At 44.5% G+C, this 23269-nt stretch overlaps 1 protein-coding gene across 3 annotated transcripts; it reads left to right on the top strand.

Annotated features, from left to right (window-relative positions):
• The first annotated feature begins 5337 nt into the window (after positions 1-5337).
• On the top strand, positions 5338-22631 carry hp1bp3 (heterochromatin protein 1, binding protein 3). Of its 3 annotated transcripts, none has more exons than XM_042343634.1 (13): positions 5338-5467; positions 9137-9350; positions 10175-10265; positions 11319-11472; positions 11983-12136; positions 13602-13745; positions 14811-14891; positions 15559-15710; positions 17317-17407; positions 17904-18063; positions 19125-19236; positions 20433-20579; positions 21499-22631. In XM_042343634.1, the coding sequence occupies exons 2-13, from the start codon at positions 9315-9317 to the stop codon at positions 21761-21763; spliced, it is 1587 nt and encodes a 528-aa protein (XP_042199568.1). In that variant the 5' UTR covers positions 5338-5467; positions 9137-9314; the 3' UTR covers positions 21764-22631. The 3 variants fall into 3 exon arrangements, with proteins under 3 accessions (XP_042199568.1, XP_042199569.1, XP_042199567.1); XM_042343635.1 differs by having other exon boundaries at positions 15556-15710; positions 21502-22631; XM_042343633.1 differs by having other exon boundaries at positions 15556-15710.
• The last annotated feature ends 638 nt before the right edge of the window (positions 22632-23269 follow it).

Below are 23269 nucleotides of genomic sequence, written 5' to 3'. Positions count from 1 at the left end.
CTGTGTCCCAAATGGAAGAACTCCAGCTCCCATGACAACCAGAAAAAAAGTGCTATACATTTGTTCCAGAATACAGATGTATCTCTCTGAACAGTGTGTGCTTTCCTCTGTTGCTACGTAGTTGCATATATGCATACCTCATATTTTGGGACTTAAGAAGTGTGGGAGACAAAAAATGTCAGACCAGTTAGTCTGACATCGGTGGTGGGGAAAATTCTAGCGTCCTTAATTACGGATGTCGTCGTCGGGTACTTAGAAAATCATAACATGATTAGGCAGTCAACATGGCTTTACGAAAGTAACTAGCAGGTTAGATAGGGGGAACCAGCAGATGTGGTGTATTTGGATTTCCAGAAGGCATTCAACAAAGTGCTACATAATAGGTTGTTGGATAAGATTAGAGCCCATGGAATGAAAGGTAATATATTAGCATGGATTGGAGAGTCGCTAGCAGGAAGAAAACAGAGAGTAGGGATAAACGGGTCCTTCTCAGATTGGCAGGATGTGACTAGTGGGGTGCCACAAGAATCAGTGCTTGGGCCTCAATTGTGTACAATCTATATCAATGATTTAGATGAGGAAATAGAACTTAACATAACTAAGTTTGTGGACGATACAAAGAAAGGTGGGAGAGTAAGCTGTGAGGATGACACACAAAGAATGCAAAGGGAAATAGACAGGTGAGGTGAGTGGGCAAGAAGGTGGCAGATGGAGTATAACGTGGGGAAGTGTGAAGTTATTCACTTAGGTAGTAAAAATAGAAAAGCAGATTATTTTCTAGAGGGGGAGAGACGAGGCAATGTTAATTTTCAGAGGGATTTGGGTGTCCTTGTACACCAGTTACAAAAAGTTAGTATACAGGTACAGCAAGCAACTAGGAAGGATAATGCCATGTTGGCGATCGTTGCAAAAGGGTTAGAGTACAACAGTAGGGAAGTCTTGCTGCAGTTGTATAAGGCCTTGGTGAGACCGCACCTAGAATATTGTGTGCAGTTTTGGTCTCCTTATTTAAGAAAGGGCATACTTGCCTTAGAGGGAGTGCAGCGTAGATTCACGAGGTTGGTCCCTGGGATGAGGGGGTTGACCTATGAGGATAGGTTGAGTAAACTAGGCCTTTATTCTCTAGAATATAGAAGAATTAGAGGTGATCTCATAGAAACCTATAAGATTCTTAAGGGTCTTGACAGGGCAGATGCCATGAGACTGTTTCCCCTGGTTGGAGAATCTAAAACTAGGGGTCATAGTCTCAAGATTAAGGATCAGCCTTTTCAAATTGAGTTGAGGAAACATTTCTTCACTCAGAAGGTAGTGAATTTGTGGAATCTACGCCAGAGGCTGTGGATGCTCAGTCCTTGAACATCAACTGAGGTTGATACATTTCTCAAGGATAGAAGGATTAAGGGATAAGGGGATAGAGCGGGTAAATGGAATTAGGTTAGAAGATCAGCTATGATCTTATTAAATGGCGGGGCAGGCTCGAGGGGCCGAATGTCCTACTCCTGCTCCTACATCTTATAGTCTTATGGTCTTATGGAGTGTGGATGATGATGATGACGAGGAGCAGGAGGAAAATGTGAATGATGATGAAGGTGATGAATAGGGTGTGGATGATGATGAAGAAGGTGATGAAGATGGTGTGGATGATGAAGAAGGTGAGGGAAAAATCGAGGGAAACTGCTCAGCTGCTACTGCTCTCCCTATCAACATCCCACACTCCGACCACTACCTATCCCTCCTTCCACACCTTTGAACCTGTCACTCCCTCCTCTATCATCACCACCATATCCTCCATGAAGCCCACCACCTGCTCCCTGGACCCCATCCCCACCCCTCTCCTTAAATCCCAGCTCCACCTCCTTGCCCCATTATTCGCCGACAGTATCAACCTCTCCCTGTCATCTGGCACTGTTCCTAACCCCCTCAAAACAGCCACTATCACCCCCACCTTGAAGAAACCTTTCCTTGACCCAACACAGCTATCCAGTTACCAGCCCATCTCCCTCCTTCCTTTTCTGTCCAAGGTCCTTGAGAGAGCCGTTGCCTCCCAGCTTCACTCTTTCCTCTCCTCCCACTTCCTCCATGAACCCTTCCAATCGGGTTTCCGTGCTGCCCACCCTCCACCCTCAACTCCAGACTACTGGCAGCCTAACCGACTGCCTGTCCGACATCAAGTCCTGGATGAGGGATAACTTTTTTCAGCTGAACGTCAGAAAAACCGAGGCCCTCCTGATTGGCTCTCGCTAGCGCCTCTGCACCTCAGACGCTGGCAGTATCAGCCTCCACAGCTGCACACTCCAGTCAGTCTGGGTATCTTGTTTGACCCTGAATTGTGCTTTCTACCCCACATCCGCACCATGACCGACACTGCCTACCACCACTTCTGCAACATCGCCCGGCTCCGCCACTGTCTCACACCACAGGCCGCCGAGACCCTCATACACGCATTCATTACATCCAGACTTGACTTTGCAAACTCCCTGCTTGTCGGCCTCCCCAACTCCTCTCTCCACAGGCTACAGATCATCCAGAACTCTGCAGCCCGTGTCCTCTCCCGCACCAGGCTCCATGGCCCTATCACCCCCATCCTCGCACAATTCCACTGGCTTCCCATCACACAAGGAAACAGTTCAAGATCCTGGACCTCGCCTTCAAAGCCCTCCATGGCCTCGCTCCCCCCTACCTCTCCGACCCCCTGCTTTACGTCCCCTGCCTCGCTTGCTCTACTATTGGCGGATGGGGCTTCTAACACTCAGCACCCACCAAACCGCAGTCCCTCCATCTCGCCTCCTCCCTCGCCACTTCAAAACCCGCCACTTCGACCGTGCTTTCGATCTCCCTGCTGCCCCCACCCCTGCCCTCCCCCACCCCGATCCCCAGCTCGGGACGTCCTCCCGACGTGAGAGGCGCTACACAAATGTAATTTTGTTGTTCTAATCTGGAACAGAATAAATCTTCACTTTGAAGAATATGGGTTCATTAGGGACAACCAACATGGATTTGTTAAAGGCAAATCTTGTCCAACAAATCTAATAGAATTTTTCGATGAGGTAACGGAGAGGGTGGATAAAGGTAGAGCAGTTGATGTAGTTTATATGGACTTTCAAAAGGCATTTGACAAAGTGCCACATGAAAGACTTGTAAGAAAGATAGAAGCCAATGGTATAAAAGGGACAGTGGCAGCGGATCCAGAACTCACTGGGAGACAGAAAGCAGAGAGTTGAGGTGAACGGCTGCTTTTCTGACTGGAGGGAAGAGTACAGTGGTGTCCCCCAGGGATCGGTATTAGGACCACTGCTCTTCTTAATATACATAAATCATCTGGACTTGGGTACAGCAAGTACCATTTCCAAGATTGCGGACGACACAAAGTTAGGTACAGAGCGGTAAACAATGAAAAGGATAGCAGCCAACTGCAGGAGGACATAGACAGAATGGTAAAATGGGCGACACATGGCAGATGAGTTTCAATGTGGAGAAATGCAAGGTAATGGATTTTGATAGAAAGAATGAGGGGAGCAATGTAGGCGGTAATACAATCTTAAGGGGGTGAAGGAACAGAGAGACCTGGGGGTGCAGGTAAATGAATCGTTGAAGGTGGCAGGACAGGGAGATACAGCTGTAAAAAGGGCAAATGGGACACTGGGCTTTATAAATAGGGGCATAGAGTACAACAACAACAACAACAACAAGATTCCATTTATAGAGCGCCTTTCACGTCAGGAGGACGTCCCAAGGCGCTGCACAGTTGGGTCATGACCCGAGCAGGGGGAAATGGTCAGGGTGAGGGAGGGAAGGGAGGGAGAGAGGAGGGGGGAAATGGTCAGGGTGAGGGGAGGGAAGGGAGGGAGCGAGGAGGAGGAAGAGAGTCGAGAGGGGAGCTGAAGGCTCGGTCAAAGAGAAAGGTTTTGAGACCGGCCTTGAAGGAGGAAAGGGAGGAAGCAAGGCGAAGGCACTGGGGGATGGAGTTCCAGAGCCTCGGGGCTGAGAGGCTGAAGGCCCGACCACCGATAGTAGGGCGGTTGGGGCGGGGGACGTGGAGCAGACCGGAGCCAGAGGAACGGAGGGTACGGGCAGGTAGGTAGGGGGACAGTAGGTTGGAGAGGTAGGAGGGAGTTAACCGATATAAACACTGGTTAGGCCTCAGTTAGAATACTGTGCCCAGTCACCACACTACAGGAAGGATGTTAAGGCATTGGAAAGGGTACAGAGGAGATTTACGAGGATGGGACCAGGAATGAGGGACCGTGATGATGAGGAAAGGCTGGAGAGGTGAGGATTATTCTCATTGGAGCAGAGAAGGTTTCGAGGACCTAATAGAGATCTTCAACATCATGAGGGGATTTGATGGGTTAGAAAGGGAAAAACTGTTCCCACTGGTGGGTGTGTCGGTGACTCGAGGTCAGATTCAAAAGTCTCTAAAAGAAGCCGAGGGGAGGTGAGAAGAATTTTTTTTCACACAGCGAGTTGTTCGAATCTGGAACGATTTGCCTGAAAGGGCGGTGGAGGCCGATTCGATAACTACTTTTAAAAATGTGGTGGACGGATATTTGAAGAGGACGGGTTTGCGGGTTATGGGGAAAGGGCCGGGGAGTGGGACTGACATTAATTGCTCTATTCAAAGAGCCGCACAGACTCGATGGGCCGAATGGCCTCTTTTTGTGCTGTACAATTCTATGATTGTTGAAGAAGATGGTGATGGTGATGGTGGTGATGATGATGATGGTGATGATGATGATGGTGAAGATGATGATGATGTGATGAAGATGGTGATAATGATGGTGATGAGGATGATGTGATGAAGATGGTGATAATGAAGATGGTGATAATGATGATGGTGATGATGATGATGTGATGAAGATGGTGATAATGATGATGGTGATGATGGTGGTGATGATGATGATGTGATGAAGATGGTGATGATGATGGTGATGAGGATGATGTGATGAAGATGGTGATAATGAAGATGGTGATAATGAAGATGGTGATGATGATGGTGATGAGGATGATGTGATGAAGATGGTGATAATGAAGATGGTGATGATGATGATTGTGATGATGATGATGGTGATGATGATGAGTGTGATGATGATGGTGATGATGATGGTGATGATGGTGGTGATGATGATGATGTGATGAAGATGGTGATGATGATGGTGATGAGGATGATGTGATGAAGATGGTGATAATGAAGATGGTGATGATGGTGGTGATGATGATGGTGATGATGATGGTGGTGGTGATGGTGATGAAGATGAAGATGGCGGAGTTTGTTTACTGTTTGGGTTTGAATGTTGAATCTCTGTGACGGGAACCAATCAGCTGAGAGAGTGCGCGGGTGAGGGGGGGGCGGGGTTTCCGGTTCCGGTGGAGGCCGAGCGCGAGAAGGAGCGGGAACAGGCGGCGTCAGGCAGCTCAGCGCGGGCTCGGCCTCAGCTCAGCTCAGCTCAGCTCCGCTCCCCTCACACAGGTAGGCGCCCCCTCCTCACCCCCTGCACTCACTCACACCCCCCCCACCCCCCGCCGGCAGGGCACGCAGCCCCTCTCCCTCCCCCCACCCCCCTCCGCCTGCCGCCGGTAAGGCACACACACACACACACAGAGGGGCTTTACTCACCTCACAACTCACACCGCCATTTTGAGGCCTCAATGTAAACTGTTTCTGCTTTGGAAACAGGACCCCCCCTTCCCCCCCTCTCCCCCCCCCCCTCTTCCCCCTCCTCTCCTCCTTTCGGGGGCCAAGGAAAATTGTGGGGGGGAGGGGTGTGTGGGGGGGTTCAACTCACCCCGTAATAACCTCTCTCTCCCCCCCACTCCGGCCCCCATTTTGAGTCTGAATCGTTTCTGCTTTGGAAACAGCCCCCGAGGCAGCGAGGGAAGGGGGGAGTGGGGGGGAGCGAGGACTTTATAGATCAGGACAGGAGTTATGGCTGTTGGGGAGAGGCTTTAGTATAGTGGAGGGGTGTATGGAAGGGGATATAATAAGGGGGTTCACTGGGGTGGAAGGTGCACAGGGATGGCTTTGAGATCAGGAGTAAGGTTTTTTGTTTTCTTTGGGGGGAGGGGCTTTAGTTTGGTGGAGGGGTGTAGAGGGGGAATAATAAGGGGGTTCACTAGGGGTTGGGTTGGATCTGGCGGAGTGGCTTTGGTTTGAACTCCCTGTAGATTTTTATATTATTATTTTTTTCTGGTCTTTCTCTCTCTCTCTCTGCACCCCTCCCCCCCCCCACCCACCCATTCTGCACGAGTTTGTTATAATAATAATCTTTGCATTTGATACGGCGCCTTATCACGTCTTCAAGACATCTCGAAGCGCTTCACAGAATATGCTGCAAAGTGAAGTAACTACGTTTTGTTGGACTGTGTGTTTCGTTTACCTTTATTGAGGTCCATTGTGCCAAGATTGCACTGAGCTTCGTGCATTACTTGGGGAAAGGAATAATCTCCACCATCCCATCCCTGGTTTTAAATATGAACAACTGTGTCCATGGAGTCCATCTCCATCTGTGAGTTCTCCTGTAACCATATAGTGACCCCCTCCCCCCCGCACAAACTGCCCCAGTACCCATGGAATAATAATTTGGTCACTGAATCCACGACTGTTTGTGGGACCCTGCTGTTTGCCATGTTTCACCCAAAAAATATATAGTCAATTCACTTTACCGCATATTCTATTGAGACATCTCGAAGACGCGATACGGGGAAGATATCAAATCAAGGATTATTATTATACGCTTCCTTTCTTACCTCCCCCCAACCCCCCAATAAAATGCCTGTAACACTCATGGAATTACCTTCCACTGCACCCATCGGGTGTCCACGATCTGCTCTGCCCTATAGGATTAGAGTAAGGAGGCAGGTAATTGCCTCAAAAGAAACTCACTGCTTGTGCCAAGTGGATATTTTTGAAGGGAAGAATTGATCTGACATTGCCCTTTGCTGTTAGGTTTTTCACCATCTCCGAGGCTTTTCCTGGAAATGTTGGGTTTCTTGCATAGCATAGAAACTGTTTAATATTAATCCACTGCAAGTAGGTCGTTTGTTTGTACTATGTTAATGATTGGTGTTATGGTATTGCTGGTACCCAAGAGGTGTATATTTCACATATGTTCCATGTACTATATCTTGGGACATCAACTTCACAGTGAACGCCGATCAAGCATTGGTAAATGCAAAATTTGCTCAAATGCGGTTGCAGCCATCCTGTTTAAAGATGAGTACCAGATCCAAAAGCTTTCTTTGGTAACCCAAACAATTTATGTAAAACAGCTGCGCTCTGTTAAAATGCTTTGATGCTCAAGTTAATATTTTGGGCACTCAAGAATCCTCCATTCACAAAAAAGTAGTCTCGAAATATTGGAGTTCTGTTTTGCCACTGACTAGCCACTTGGAAATGTTTACTATGGGAAACAATGACCCCTGTTTTGAATAACTCCCAATACAAGTCTGTTTTTGTACCAGTATGTCGGTGCTTGATCCTCCAGCAGTAATGACTCAAATTCACCATCGCAGAACCTAAAAACAGCCATTGTTGGCCTTCAACTGTTTTGATACTGTTTTCTATGACCGACTGCCAAGATGTGTAAGTTCCACATGTAGAGTGTTTCTGGCTATTAAAACGTCAATACTTGAATTTTAATTTAATCAGTCTTTACCCAACTTTAGATTTTAAAAATATTAGAAGCAGGCCACCTTGGATGTCCACAGCCATACACTTCATAATAACAAAAGGCCTTGGCGGATTGTTGTCGGTCGGCTGGTTGTATGACATGTGAAATCATCACCATTTTTAAAAGTATCTGAACCAGATTGAATTCCACATATGTATGCCATTTACACATGAACATTTCCACATGTTTAGAGTGGAATGCACACTTAGAAGGATGCACTGTGCTATCGTTGGAGAGTTGGTGCGAGTCAAGGCTTGGGAACCCTGGGGTTGGGGGTAACTGCTGAATTTCAACAAGCTAAAGCCACATCGAGGACTGTCTGTCAACCTCTCTGCTGCTTGGCCAATTAGGAGCATTCTACCCATTAGAACGTGGGATAATGGGAGCAAAGTGGGAAGAATTCCAACTCTCTGTTTGCTCCTTCCAAGTCCTGTTGGTGAGCCAGGCTAACTGGTCTGTGGAGTGTCTTGGTGTACGAGGTCAAGATCCGACCAAGACAGCCATAAAAGCTTGGCTCAATTCTGATATTCCTTTGCCAAACTTATCACCTTGGAGTCAGTTCAGCTCCATTGCTTACCCACTCTTCCACAACAGTGGGCAATCACTAGTTGTTCTTTTCCAGATCTAAGTGAATTGCTGGATAAATGGTGTTGCTTGTCATTCAAATAATGTAATAAAACATGGTGTATTGATAAGGATGATAATTAATATATCAGCACTTGAATGGGTATTTCTCTAAAGGTAAACTTTTTTCACTATGTTGAGGGAGCACTTCTCAGATTTAGAATACTAAATGAAAGTTTCTATTTTATAAATGTTAAATTGACTTTTTTTCCACAACTTTTTTTTCTTTTCATTCTGTTACATTCCTCCGGGTTAATGCAGAGAAAAACTCGCTCCAGCAACAAAACTTTGCTACCAACAAAATGTTCAGCTCCACCTTCAGAGGCGCCCTTTTTTTTATTTCCCCACATCAGTGAGATTGCTAATTAGTTCTTAATGGTCAGTTTTGTGCAGGGAGAGGCTATTGGACGGTTATAGCCAGTAACCCAGAGTTTGCTGGATTTGACCCAAAGTTTGTAGATCCAAGTCAAACCAACTGTTCCAAACATTCCTTTCAAATTCAGAAAAGTATTCCTTTGTGTTGTGAGAATGGGATCCCCTTCCTCTTCCCCCCCCCCCCCCCCCCCACCCCACATCTTTCCTGAAGGCTGAATGACTGACTTGTTCTTCACATTTATGGCTCCTAAGATTTGATGCATCAATTTTTTTTATTTTTGTATGCTAATGCTCCTCCTGATCGTAAACTGAGTTAACACATGATAATGGATGGTTGGTATAGGAACATTTAATATTTTGAGACGGTCATAAATTGAAGTTGTGTTCAGCCATCTTGCAACATGTGTAGTAGCTATGTCTGTCGCTTTAAAGGAAAATGATGATTAAGATAACCTCAAGTTCTTTATCAGTAGGTTGAGCTAACCCACAATAAATTGTTTGGAGAACGTTTGGTGTCCTGTGTGTGGTGTCGCTGAATTTCAAGTGTCAGGTGAAAGAATTTGTGCTTCCCAGCTGCTGTTCACAGTGACCCATGCATTGAAGGTCGGTGCTCTATGTGAAAATACCTTGGTGATAAGCAGAACTTGTATGCATGACAGGATGCAGTCCTTGAGCCTCCAAAAGGTGAGGAGGTGAAAATTGGGTGTTTCTGAAGTCATATCTTTTGCAATAATGCCAATGTTCTTATTAAAGACTTTTGCTGTTAATCAAACTTAATTTTTCTTAGGTGTGCTGAGAGCCATCTGCGTGTTCGTTGATTTATCTAAACATTGTGTTATACTTTTCTTCCTCTGTCTTGAAGATCTTGTGTAATTTTGACCAAACTTTGTAAGGCTCTTAAATCTGCTCAACAAAGCCTGCAAATTTGTGTCTAAAGATTGAATTTCACCCTTAATAATTCAAACTTTGTGTTTAAACTTCACGTTCTTGACATTGCTATTTAGTTTATTGGCTGATTTGTGAACTTAATTGTGAACTTTTGTGAAACCTTAATCCAAACCCGGCTAACTCCATAAAAGTGTCAAAAAGCCATTGCTGTGACTGTTTAATCTAGGAGGTTAAAACTAGGCTCTTTATGCATTTAAAAAAAAGTATCCACTTAACTAAATTGTCACTGGGTTTAAGTTAAACATCAGGCATCATTTGCCTGATTTTTCCGTCATTGTTGACATTTTTTTAATCTACTTTTTGTTTTAAATCATTTTTTTGGTATAGCATCCCAGTTAATTTTTTTCCATGTTATAAAACCGATGATAAACCACCAAATTAAAGTGGGAGATGTTATCCTGGAAGTTTAAGTGTCGTGCAATACGCAGTGTAGTGACTCGCTAAATTGGGCGGCCGGAGTCAAATCGATTCCTGGCCTCTTGAATTATGATTTTAATATTGCTGAGTTCTGGGTTTGGGATTGCTGTTGGACCAAACTTCACTTTCAATCTCTTTATCAGGACAGTGAGACTGAAGTTGCAGAGATGCCTATTCGCCGGAACGCTAGTCCCTCTGCACAGGAGAGTCCTACAAAGAACAAACCTGCCGCAGGTAAAAAGCCAACTTAATCAAGACATTTATTTCACAGTCAAATATTTAATTTCTTGTCTTATTTTCAGGTATAGTAGATGCCTACAATAAAATACCGATTATCCTGTTTTGATTTCCCTACCTGTGTTCCCTACAATCTGTTGGTCTGGCTGAGGGAATGTATAAATGTTGAATCCTCCAGGTCTCTGCCAATACAGCCTTAAATCTTGGTGTGTGCACTTTCTCTTATCTTCCTCAGTGTTACTTATTTCCCTTCCAAAATGTCTACATTTTGGGTGTCTTACTGACGTACAATTTCATTGGCGCTGGCAGCCAGTGGGTATCTTGTTCCGGTGGCCATTTTGGAAACCTAAACATAAGTTAGTGGAGGGTGGGTTGCATCAAATTCTCTTTTCACTCAATGTTACATAATGTGCACTTACCTGCAGGGGGACGGTGGGGTCACTGAATAGTGTTGGGCATTGCAGTACTACAGCCACTTGTAGAATGGTAGCTATTCCAGCCTATAGCATAGTACTGAACTGAGCAATGCCTTTAACTGTGAGACTAATGAGGAACCTCCTACCTAGCAATCCTAAAAAGAACTTAATACTTTTTTATCTCATCATATCGATATTCTGGCGTAGCTTCTGAAATTGCATGGAGAGCATTAGTATACACTTCTTATTCAAATTAATCCTTCATGTAAGGATTAATAAAGTGATTTAATGCTAATTCGGTGACATAGTTGGGACTCTTCTGGCTTGAATGGTGTATTATTGCACCAGATAGTGCTTTTGCCTACTTGCCTATCAAGGAGTCAGCAGGCTCTTCATACTGGAAATTGCTTTGGGTCAAGCAACCTGTAACAGTGCTATGAAATATCAAAAATATCAAAAAAAAGTAGTCAAATGTTAATCTGACAGTCACTAATTGTACACGGGCGTTAATATATAGGGCACTAAAAAATGCCAATTTTTCATGTTTTTCTTTCTTAATGTTTTACTTTACTCCAGCAGTTGGCCATTTGTACTTTTCTCATTCAGACTCTTATCTTTTTTTCATAAAATCAAGATGCTGACGTGACTTCAGAAGAATCGGTGTCTGCGGAGGAGGAGCCAGAGAATGATGCTACAGCTGTGACTCAGGAGGAGGAAAAGAAAGAAGCAGAAAAAAGTGGTGATGAAGAGAAAGAGGAAACCAAGCCTTCAGAGGAGCCCAAGAAGGAGTAAAGTTCAATACTTTAGTTAGAGCATATTGTGATCTCTGCTTCCACAATTATACAATATAATAATCCTTGCATTTGATATAGCGGCTTATCACGTCTTCAAGACGTCTGAAAGCGCTTTACAGAATATACTGTCAAGTGAATTGACTGTATATTTTATGGGTGAAACTCGGCAGCCAATTGCGCACAGCAGCGTCCCACAAACTGTCATGGATTGAATGACCAAAATACAACAACTTGCATTTATACAGCGCCATTCATGCAGAGTAGCGTCCCAGAGCGCTTGACGGCAGTGGAGTACGACACCGGGGAGGGGGAAGGTGACCGGTTGAAAAGGAAGGTCTTCAGACGTGATCTGAAGATGAGGAAGGAAGGTGCAAGCAGGGGGGTGGGTTGGGGGGGAGCTCAGAGTTTAACCCCACATTTGAAAACAAAAGTAAACTCATTTGTCATGTGCTCAATGTAGCTTTCAAGAGCAAGGAAGTTTAGTATCTCTTTATCCTAATTCAGGGAGAAGGAACCAACCAAGGACAAGAAGATTAAAAAGACCATTCCATCCTGGGCCACCCTGTCTGCTAGTCAACTCGCTCGTGTGCAGAAAAATTCTCAGATGACAGCGACTGCACGGCCAAAGATGGATGCTATTGTTGTAGAAGCTATTAAGGTAGACGAGAATTTGTTTCAGTATGTTCCACTTCAGGTTTCTCCCTTCCTGAGTATAGACTGCCTCTGTCTCCTCGTCCTCCTTGACCTCTCTGCTGCCTTTGATACAGTTGAACACTTTATCCTCCTCCACCGCCTCTCCTCTCACCTCAGCCTTCATGAGTCTGTCCTTGAGTGGTTCAGGTCCTACCTCTCGCACTGTCTCCACTTTGTCTCCACATACAGCTTCTCCTCCAGCCCCTGCACAGTCTTGTGTAATGTTCCTCAGGGCTCTGTCCTTGGTCCTACTGTTCAACTGGTACATGCTCCTTCTTGGTGACATCATCCGCAGACATGGGGTCAACCTCCACATGACACCCAATTCTACCTCCCTGCTCCACCCTTGATTCCAGGATGTCTGTCAGACATCAAGTCCTAGATGAGAGTTACAGTTGAACGTCAACAAGACCGAGGCGCTCCTCATTGGCTCCCGTCAGCTCCCGTCTCCTCACCTCAGGCGCTGATAGCATCACCATCTATGGATGCACACTGCACCTTGCTAAGCCAGTCCAGAACCATGTTTGACCCTTTTTTCCCCCTTATTCGTGCCATGAACCCACTCTGCCTTCCCCCACCTCCGCAACATTGCCCGGCTCCGCCACTGCTTCACCCCTCAGGCCACCGAACCTCTTATTTACACATTTATCACATCTAGGCTCGAATACACCAACTCCCTGCTTCTTGGCTTTCCCAACTCTTCCTGAGATCGTCCAGAACTCTGTAGCTCGTGTCCTCTCCTGCACCAGTCTCCTTGACCCCATCATCCTCGTCCAATTCCACTGGCTCACCTTCTCTCAAGATAGAGTTCAAAATCCTCATCTTCGCCTTCAAAGCTCTCCACGACCTTGCCCTTTCCTACCTCTGACCTGCTAACCTCATACCAACCTCTCGGCTCAGCAGGCTCCGACCAAATAAAATTTTTTGTGAATTTTTTTTATTACCCCTGGAAAAGCAATCTTCTATTATTGATTAATAACCAGGTTCCTACTTCTAGGTAAGCAGAGGATTGAGGAGTAAGGAAACTTGCCTAATGTTTCGCTCCGCCCCACCGCCTTCAGCCTCTCTGCCCCTACCCCTTGGAACTTCATCCCACATTCCCTTCGCCTCAGTCCCTCCTTTGCTTCCTTCGAGGAACATCTCAAGACTTTCCTCTTCTATGGTACCTTCGGCCACCCTCCCTGCCCTCCACTTTCCCTTATCCCAAACCACGCGCCCACTCGGGTCCAAAACCCTGACGGTCCAGCGCCTTGGGACGTGATAGGAGCTATTCAAATGTAATTTTGTATTGTATCTTGGTAGCCTTGAACCTTGTGCGTAGGTTTTTTGTGGTGCATGGAATCAAAAAAAAAAGCACTTTGCGTTACAATAGCTTGGGCGTGAAGGGTTTAAGGCTGAGAAAGAGATCTTAAACAGTCTTTTGGTTTCAGTCCTGTTTTCAGAAGGCTGGTGTCTCTGTTGTCGCCATACGGAAATACATCATTAACAAATACCCGTCGCTGGAGCTCGAACGTCGGGGATACATACTAAAGCAGGCTTTAAAGCGGGAGCTACAACGGGGCTCTATCAAACAGGTAACTGAGAATCCTATATTACTGAATGATGTGCAAGGGTTGTGTTGTGCTTTTACAATAAATATCTCTTAACTAGTTTGACAGAGAGTCCATTAATTACTATAAAAAGTAATTGGGTGTCAGCTTAGCCTGATTCAGTAGGTAGCACACTCTCCACTGAGTCAGGTTGTGAATTCAAGCTCCACATCAGAACTTTGAACTCTAATACAGTGCTCAGGTACGTGTTAAAGATCCTACGGCGCTATCAGAAAAGAGGGGTGGAGGGGGGGGGTGTGATTGGTTATTTCAGTTCAAACGTTTCAAAATTCTCACAATTTTTAAATGAGCTATTTTGTAACCTTTGGTCTCTTAATAGGCAAATGGAGTCAGCCACAAGTGCTTGTTAATTTACTTTGCTTGTCAAAGTGGAGTCCTTTAGCGTATTGGTTAGAGCACTTAACTCACAAGTGAGGGGACCTGGGTTCGATTCCCGGCAGGGAGAAACATTAGGCAAGACCTTACTCCCCAAACCTTTGCTTACCTAGAAGTAAGTCGGAACTCGGTCGTTAGTCAATTGGAAGATTGCTTTTCCAGGGGGTAATAATCCCTTCACCAAAAAATTTTATTTGGCCCCCCCAATCCGCTCGTGTTTATGGAACACTGCTGTGGGCAATTGGCTGCTGCGTTTCGCCTACAGAATACACAGTCAATTCACTTTATAGTATATTTTGTGAAGCGGTTTGAGATGTCTCGAAGACGTGATAAGGCACTATATCAAATGCAAGGATTGTCATTAAAAAAACAAGTTTCCTGCCAGCGAGAGACTTCCCATGTTATTGATGATTTTTATTTTTCCACTTAGTGTAAGACTAGTGCTGAGAAAATTTCCACACTAGCTCAAAGTGCTGTCTGACTCCTTTAAGGGTTTGCTCAACAGCAAAAACAACGTGGATTTATGTAGTGTCCACAGCATCTCAGAGCGCTTCACAGTAACGGTTCCCACTTTACAGTAAGGGATTTGCTCTTAAACTCTTTGAAATGATGACACCTTTGTGTGTATTTATGTTAATCTGAATTGTTTTGCAGGTGAAGGGAAAAGGTGCCTCTGGAAGTTTTCTGGTGTCAAATGGAGGAAAGCAGGCACAGAAATCAAAACAGGAGAGAAGGGTAAGTAAGGATCATTAAGCTTGAAATTCAAGCATCGTGCTGCCTTTTTACCCCCAATTACCCTCAAAGACAGAACAATCAGTGCAGTTGTGGATAGTTAATAATGTAGTCCACTCCATCCACAAAGTGTGGGGTCTCAGCCCTGTGCTTTTTGCAAAACTACTCTGCGAGTTGTCTCCGTGGAAACACAGTAGGAAACATTGTGCGTGTCTCCTACCTCATGCTGTTGTGAGCTGTCGTGAAGGTGGGTGGTGGATAGTTTATCTTTTATTCATGAACTCCTGTAGCACAAGTGACTACAACACTCACCAAGCAAGAGACCTGGGTTCGAATCCCGGCAGGGTGAAACATTGGGCAAGTTTTGTTACTCAACACGTCTGTTTACCGAGCAGTAATAGGAACCCGGATGTTAGTCGATTGGCGGGTCGCTTTTTCAAAGATAATGATTCCCTAAAAAAAAATTGATCAATCAACCCACAACTGTTTGTGGGACGCTGCTGTGCACAATTGGCTGCCGTGTTTCGCTCACAATATATATTAGGTCAATTCACTTTACAGTATATTCTGTGAAGCGTTTTGAGACATCTTGAAGACATGATAAGGCTCTGTATCCAATGGAAAGATTATATTATAAACATTTGCTCTTCCCAACCTTCTACTTCAGAAGACAGCCTCTCCTGGAACAATGGATCAGCCAATCAAGTTAGAGGATGCACTGCCGATGGCATTTACAAAGCTGTGTGAACCCAAGGAAGCTTCCTACAGTCTGATCAAGAAATACCTTCTGCAGTACTACCCCAAACTCAATGCTGAGAGCAGGTAGGAATGCCCCTGCCTTCGTCTTTAATGCAGTCTATGAATAAAGATACTAGAGCGATTGTGATTACAAATGGGAAGCATCAAGGGCAGCTTGTTTGTTTGTTCCTAGTATATCGTGGTCGTTCTGTGGCAGCGACAGTTTACAGCTATTAGGAACTCCCACAGAGCTTTGTGTTTTAGTGTTAATTGTAAACTGGATAATTTACCGCCAGCAATCAGTCCGTTAGATTAATTTGCTTGATTTTTTTAAAATAGATTTTTTTACAATCTTTTTTAAAGACATAGACAGAATGGTAAAATGGGTGACACATGGCAGATGAATTTCAATGTGGAGAAATGCAAGGTAATGCATTTTGGTAGAAAGAATGAGGGGAGCAATATAGGCGGTAATACAATCTTAAGTGGGGTGAAAGTATAGAGAGACCTGGGGGTGCAGGTAAATGAATCATTGAAGGTGGCAGGACAGGTATATACAGCTGTAAAAAGGGCATATGGGATACTGGGCTTTACAAATAGGGGCATAGAATACAAGTCAGGAGGTTATGATTAACCGATATAAAACACTGGTTAGGCCTCAGTTAGAATACTGTGCCCAGTTCTGGGCACCACACTACAGGAAGGATGTTAAGGCATTGGAAAGGGTGCAGAGGAGATTTACAAGAATGGTACCAGGAATGAGGGACCGTGATGATGAGGAAAGGCTGGAGAGGTGAGGATTATTGTTATTGGAGCAGAGAAGGTTACAAGGAGACCTGATACAGGTTTTCAAAATCATGAGGGGATTTGATAGGTTAGAAAGGAAAAACTGTTTCCACTGGTGGGTGTGTCGGTGACTCGAGGTCACAGATTCAAAATAGTCCCTAAAAGAAGCCGAGGGGAGTGGAGAAGACATTTTGGGGAAAGGGCTGGGAGTGGGATTGACATTATTTGCTCTTTTCAAAGAGCCGCACAGACTCGATGGGCCGAATAGCCTCTTTTTGTGCTGTAGGCTTCTATGATTCTACATTGATTTGAGAGGGTTCTCTCTCTTATCTTTCAGTAATTGATCTTTGATTCGCTAACCATCACTGTACATTTAAGGCAAAGTTCAAGTTTGGGAATGGGTTTTCATCAGCTTTCAGCGTTCCCGAAAATTTGATCTGACTGGGAGATTCAGTACAGCACAGTTTTCCACGACTGAAGGACATCTCAAAGTGCTTTACAGAGCTGAGTGGCCACCAGATCTGGGGAAGTGATGTACAGAAAAGGGGGTGGGGAGGAAATAGGAAGAGTGAACCAAGTACCAATTGAAAATCCTGTACGTGTGGGGTGCATATTAGTCGGGAGAAGAATGTGGAGTGCATTTGAAAATGTTTACAGCAAACTTGGAACTTTGCTTTGAAAGTGAATGCTGTCAATTAATTCCCCAGACAAATCTGAGAGTTTGGGGCAGTATGGTTTTTGGTGAATTGAAATCCCCTGCAGAATGCTTTAGTATTCCCAGTGAGTGTGATGTCTTCCATTGCATCACTGCTCCAAAACTTCCAGCAACAACAACAACAAAATTACAAATGGTAAATATAGCTTACAGCTAATTGCTTTGACTAAAACATTGTTTAATTTGCAGGCCCCATTTACTGAAACAGGCTTTGCAGAGAGCTGTGGATAAAGGTCAACTGGAACAGATAACCGGCAAGGGAGCATCTGGCACATTCCAAGTAAGTTGGACAGTGGACAAGTAGTGGAAATAACATCAGTAAGAGGGTGAATAGGGTCATTCTGATGGTGTTGCACTTCCCTTCTACTCCTTCACTTGCTGCTAAGGATTATTTGTGTTTTTCCCCCTGTATGATTTTGCTCCTGGAGCTTGGGTTTTATAGGTTAAGTTTCTCACGGCTGTCGGGCTTGATCACTGCTGAGTATTGAGCCAAAGGGTGATAGTTAAAACTAGGGACAAAGATCTTGACAATCACCTGCTGGGGTACTGGTGAGGCTTGGCGAGGAGTGGGGTCATTGATGTTCAGATCCTGATACAGGTGAGAATCTAGGCTGTGGAGTTTGAGAGCTGAAACTTGTGAAAGGTGCATTTAAGAGCCCAGACAGTCCTTCCTATTTGGAGTATAGCGGGACCAAAGAGGTCTAACTATGACAAGAATAGTTAGCCTGTACGGATTGAAACTCCTTTTGATGATATTTTAACACTTTCTGTTTCAGCTCAAAAAGGTTGGAGATAAGCCATTGTTAAGCGGAGGTCCATTTGAGGATGCAATTCTCAGCGCTATCGTTGCCATGAATGAACCTAAAACCTGCTCCACCACAGCGCTTAAGAAGTACATCTCTGAGAAACTCCCTGCAGCAAACTCCAACTTTCAGAGTAAGATTTTTTTTTGCCATCTTCCACGTGCTATTTTAGAAAGACTTTAGTGGGTGTTTTTAGTGAGTTGCTATTTGGTGTTGTGCTAATGTTTTCAAGAAAACTGATACATGGAGATGATTTAAGTTCCACTGGTATCCAGCCCTTGTCGTGGCTGTTGTGGATAGGAATTTGTTGTTCCTTTTGCAATGTTAATCTTTTATGGGTCAGGCCAAGTAGTATGTCTCCATTGTGTTTTTGAGTAACAGAAAATAAATAATAATAATAATCATAATTCTTTGCATTTGATATAGCACCTTACAGCATCTTCGAGACGCCCGCCAAGCACTTCACGGAATATACTGTAAAGTGAATTGACTGTATTTTATGGACGAAATGAAGCTTCTGACATTCTGGAAATTGCTTGCCTCAATTTCTGGAGAGAGACAACAGTCTTTTTATATAGATTAAGGTTGTCTTAATTGTTTTCTCCAATGACATGTGCCTCTCTGTGCTCGATCTGGCCTTCTGGTTGCACTCATATTGGTTGTTCTCGTGTAAACCGCTAAAGTGACCATTGGCAGTGAGTGTCGGCAAGCCGTTACGTTGGACTTCTGGGGGGTTTGCAGCCAGGTCTTGCCTGTCCCCACCCGGCTGTTACACATGCACAAAACCCAAAACAGCAACAAATTACATTTGTATAGCACCTTACACATCAGGAGGGCGTCCCAAACCGCTGGACACTAGAGAATGCTGAAGGGGGACTGGTTGCAGGGACCTGTGTTTTTTCCTCTCATTGGAAAGGCCAGGGGTGGCTGAGATCAGCAAACTGCGCATGGACCGGGGCTTGAACCAGTGAGCTTAGTCTATGAACTATAGCTGTATCCACTGCATACACGGCTCCATCTGATGCGCATCAATTTAATTTGTCATATAGAGATCTAATTCCCTCTCAAATTTGCTGACGCTCCTTTAAGAGGTGTAGAGGATTTGCACTGTGTCCCCTCTCTTCCCTCGCACCAGTAATGCAGCATATATGGAAATGACTTATGGCTGTGTAATTGTTGACTCTTTGCTTCCAGTGCATTTGCTGAAGAGAACGCTACAAAAGTGTGAGAAGAACGGGTGGATTGAGCAGATTTCTGGGAAAGGCTTCAGTGGCTCTTTCCAGCTGTGTTTCCCGTTCTACCCCAGGTGAGGAAAGCTCAAATGGCTGAACACTTAAGACCACGTGCCAGGGAGAGTTTCTATCTTCTTCCCCCTCTCTTGTTTCTACCACAAATCTATGGACATGTGTTTTTGACCGACTTTGCCTGCCGCTACCTTTGCGACCTCCAGCATCCCTAGGGCCACTCCCTCCACACAGCTAACGCTGACCTGTTTCATATCCCTCCCATTGGTGGGTGAACTTTCCAACATTCTCAGGAACACCACTGGGTATCTCCTCCATCTTGCCCCCCCTCCCTACATCTTCACCTTTAAAGCCTGCGTTTATATTCACCTTTTCAACCGTGCTTTCTCTCAGTATTTTCCCTCCCCTCTTTTCCACCCCACCCAAAAAAAAGTTTGATTCCCAGTCACTATGATAGCCTTCCCAATGTAAAATGCACGTATAAATTGTTTTTAAGTGAAAGGCGCAATCAGACTCCTGACACAGCGTGCAGACAGTTAAAAGTTGTGAAGTCTCCACTGTTGAGCAAGGAGTACATTCCGGCAAAAGAAGTCAAATCTCGTATTCCCCAGCTACTTTGTCGGCAAGAATAACAAATTGAGGTGTTGTGGAGGTTCATCAGACATTCTCCACACATGTGGAGTCCTGTAGCTCAGTGGTAGCGCACTTGCCTCACAAGCGAGAGAACCTGGGTTCGATTCCTGGGCAGGGCGAAACGTTGGGCAAGTTTCCTTACTCGACTCACCTCTGTTTACCTGGCAGTAAGTAGGAACCTGGTTGTTAGTCAATTGGCAGATCACTTTTCCAGGGTAATAATCCCTTAAAAAAAAGACTGTGGGACTCTGCTGTTCCCAATTGGCTGTCGTGTTTTGCCCACAAAATATACACTTTACAGTATAATAATATAATAATTCTTGTATTTAATATAGCTCCTTATCACGTCTTTGAGACATGTCAAAGCACTTCACAGAATATACAATAAAGTGAATTAACCGTATATTTTATGGGCAAAACCTATATTCAAAGACATCTTGAAGACGTGATATGATGCTAAATCAATTATTATTCACAGGGAATGTAAAAATAGTTGACTGCTGGGCGCATCTTATTCATCTCTAGAGTTCCTTTCTCAGAAAAATGTTGAGGTTGAACTTTAAGCTCTTTAATGCCGGTTCCCTAACTTCAATTGTAAAAGTTTTGTTTTGGTTTTCCTTTGCAGTCCCAATGTTCTTTTCCCAGAGAAAGAGCAGGAGAAAGAGGAGGAGTCCGAGGAAGAGGAGGAGGAGGAAGAGGAAGAGGAGGAAGAGGAGTCCGAGTCTGAAGGGGAAGAATCTGACTTTGATGATCCACCACCTAAAAAGCGAAGGTTTGTGAACCAAAACGTGCACGTGTATGTACACAGGAGGCTCGCTTGCATTATCCACAAACGTCTAATTACAATTGCTCAAAGTGAGCCCTCAGGGAGACTGTGTTTCCACACTTTCTGATTTTGTCATTGTGCTTCTTGAACATTGTCAGACATTGAACATTGCCTCTGCTGTGTTTCAGATATTCCAGGTAAATTCAGTTGCACGGGCTCTGTTGGATAGGCCATTTTTCCAGTTGTACCACCAGCAACTATTTGGTGCAGCTCATGATTTGAGAAGGGGTTCAAGATTCTGAGGCACTAAAGGTGCAACAGGTAGAGAGAGAGCAACAATGCTAATCCCCAGTGTTAGAGATGAGCTATTAGGATAATGATAATCCTTGCATTGATATAGTGCCTTATCACATCGTCAAGAGGTCTCAAAGTGCTTCACAGAATATACTGTAAAGTGAAAAAAAACATCTCAAAGGGGATCTTATGGAGCTATGTGGTATTCTAAATGGGATTGAGAAAGTAAACCAGGAACAATACTTTATTTCAGATATGCCATGGTATCAGCATAGGTTCAGGGAAGTTCTAACACTGGGGATTAGCATTGTTGCTCTCTCTCTACCTGTTGCACCTTCAGTGCCTCGGAATCTTGAACCCCTTCCCAAATCATGAGCTGCACCAAACAGTTGCTGGCTGTACAACTGGAAAAATGGCCTATCCAACAGAGCCCGTGCAACTGAATTTACCTGGAATATCTGAAACACAGCAGAGGCAGAATGTCTGACAGTGTTCAATTAGAGTGAAATGTCTACACAAGAGAACCCTCAGCTGGAATGTGTTACCAGTCAGGAAAGAGGGAAGGGTGGGTATTCTGGATGGCCTTGTTCATCTGAATTGATCTTGTGAAAATCTCACCTCTAACTTTAAGCAGGCACAAGGCTGTCCCACGAGCCAAGGCAAAGCTACGGAGAGAGAGCAAGCCAAGGAAACCCTCACAGAAATCCAAGAGAAACCCCATAGCTGCCAGAAAAGTACCAACCAAAAAGCCAGCACCGTCGCGCCCAGCAGAGAAGCTGGCCAAGAAAGCAGCAGTGCCCAATAAGCCGCTGCGAAGTTCTTCCAAAAAGCCTCCGAGGGTGAAGAGGGCAGCCAAGGCTTCTGCACGACATTCACAGAGGCAGAGGAAGAAGTAACAGCCCCAGGTCACAACTGGTTTCTTCGGTGGTGCATGTTCTTGTTATTTGAAACATGCCCCGTAACCCAGTAAATACTGCAGCTAACCTAGAAATAGTAGGAAATTATTTTTAGATAATTATAATTGTAGAAGGCTATTTTAGATGAGCTGTTGTTCATCAGCAACTTGTTTCAACCATTGTTAATTTTTTTAGGTTATTATTGGCTTTTGACACTTTATACTTAAAGGTGCAGCCTAGTGGCAGATTTCTTGACTCTGTTTAAGCGGGGAGCAAATGAGAAATGCTGGCTTAATTTAAATAAGTAAAAAAAAAAAAAAAAAATCATGATGTGGGAACCTTATTGGGTGCTCTAACCTTTTGGGAGGCGAAAAACCCTTATTCTGATCTTCATATGTCTTCTTAAAATAAAGTAGTTGAACCACGCCTCGCCCGCCAGTGTGTGTTTCTGCAGCAGTGTGTAACCTCTGATGCTGCCACCTAGTGTTGCTAGCTTATAGGAGCCACTAATTTTAGTCTAGAGTTAAGGAAGGGGATAAATACTAAACATAACTGTAAACCCCCAAAAGTGTGAAGATTTGTAAAACCTAATGAATTATTTTAACAGTTAATTACCTTCCATGAGGTCAGGTATTTTAAAAGTGTTTTAACATTTCTCTCTGATTTATAATTGAAGACCAATGGATTGAAATTGCCCTGTGAGACACAGTTATGACAGTTGTCGCTATCTTCTGTTTTCCTTCCTTTTTTGATAAATACATTGTTGTCTGATTCAGTGTTGGAGTACAGTCCTTGCATGCAAAGCCTCATTTTGTTAAGCTTCTTCTGTAATCTTGTCTCACTTAGTAAACAGTACCGTACATTGTAATTGATGCTGTCAGAAACATAATCATTTAGTCTTTGCTGCAGTGCATATCCTCTCCTGCACTACATTCCACACACTCATTTCCCTCCCTCTACCCACACAGCTCCCCATACCCAAGCAGATCAACCTTGTCCTGATCTTCATATCAAACACGTCAAGTGCCTTCGGAACCCTCATTAAAAACTGTTTGGAACGTTCCTTTGGTCCTGATCCTCACCCCTTCTCCTCCACTTCATGAAAATGGGCTTCCTGATGAATGCACCTGCTTTAATTAAGGAACTTGCGAGCCACACAAGACATCAATGGTCAGGCCTTCAGCCTCTCTGCCCCATCATTTGGAACTCCATCCCACATTCCCTTTGCCTCGCTTCCTCCCTTGCCTCGTAAAGGCACGTTTCAAGACCCTCCTTTTCGGACACCCTCCCTGATGATGATAATGATCCTTGCATTTGATGTAGCACTTTTCGTGTCTTCGAGATGTCACAAAGCGCTTCACAGAATATGCTGTAAAGTGAATTGACTGTATAATTTGTGGGTGAAACGTGGTAGCCAATTGCGTCCCACAAACAGTCGTGGATTGAGTGACCAAATTATTATTGTGTTTTTTTCTTGAAGGATTATCAGGCGTGTGGAGTAAGGAA

Source organism: Callorhinchus milii, unplaced genomic scaffold (assembly GCF_018977255.1).
Source record: "Callorhinchus milii isolate IMCB2004 unplaced genomic scaffold, IMCB_Cmil_1.0 Scaffold24, whole genome shotgun sequence".
In the NCBI taxonomy this organism is placed as follows: domain Eukaryota; kingdom Metazoa; phylum Chordata; class Chondrichthyes; order Chimaeriformes; family Callorhinchidae; genus Callorhinchus; species Callorhinchus milii.
Note: the sequence above shows the minus strand (reverse complement) of the source record. Positions and strands in the feature narration are given on the sequence as shown.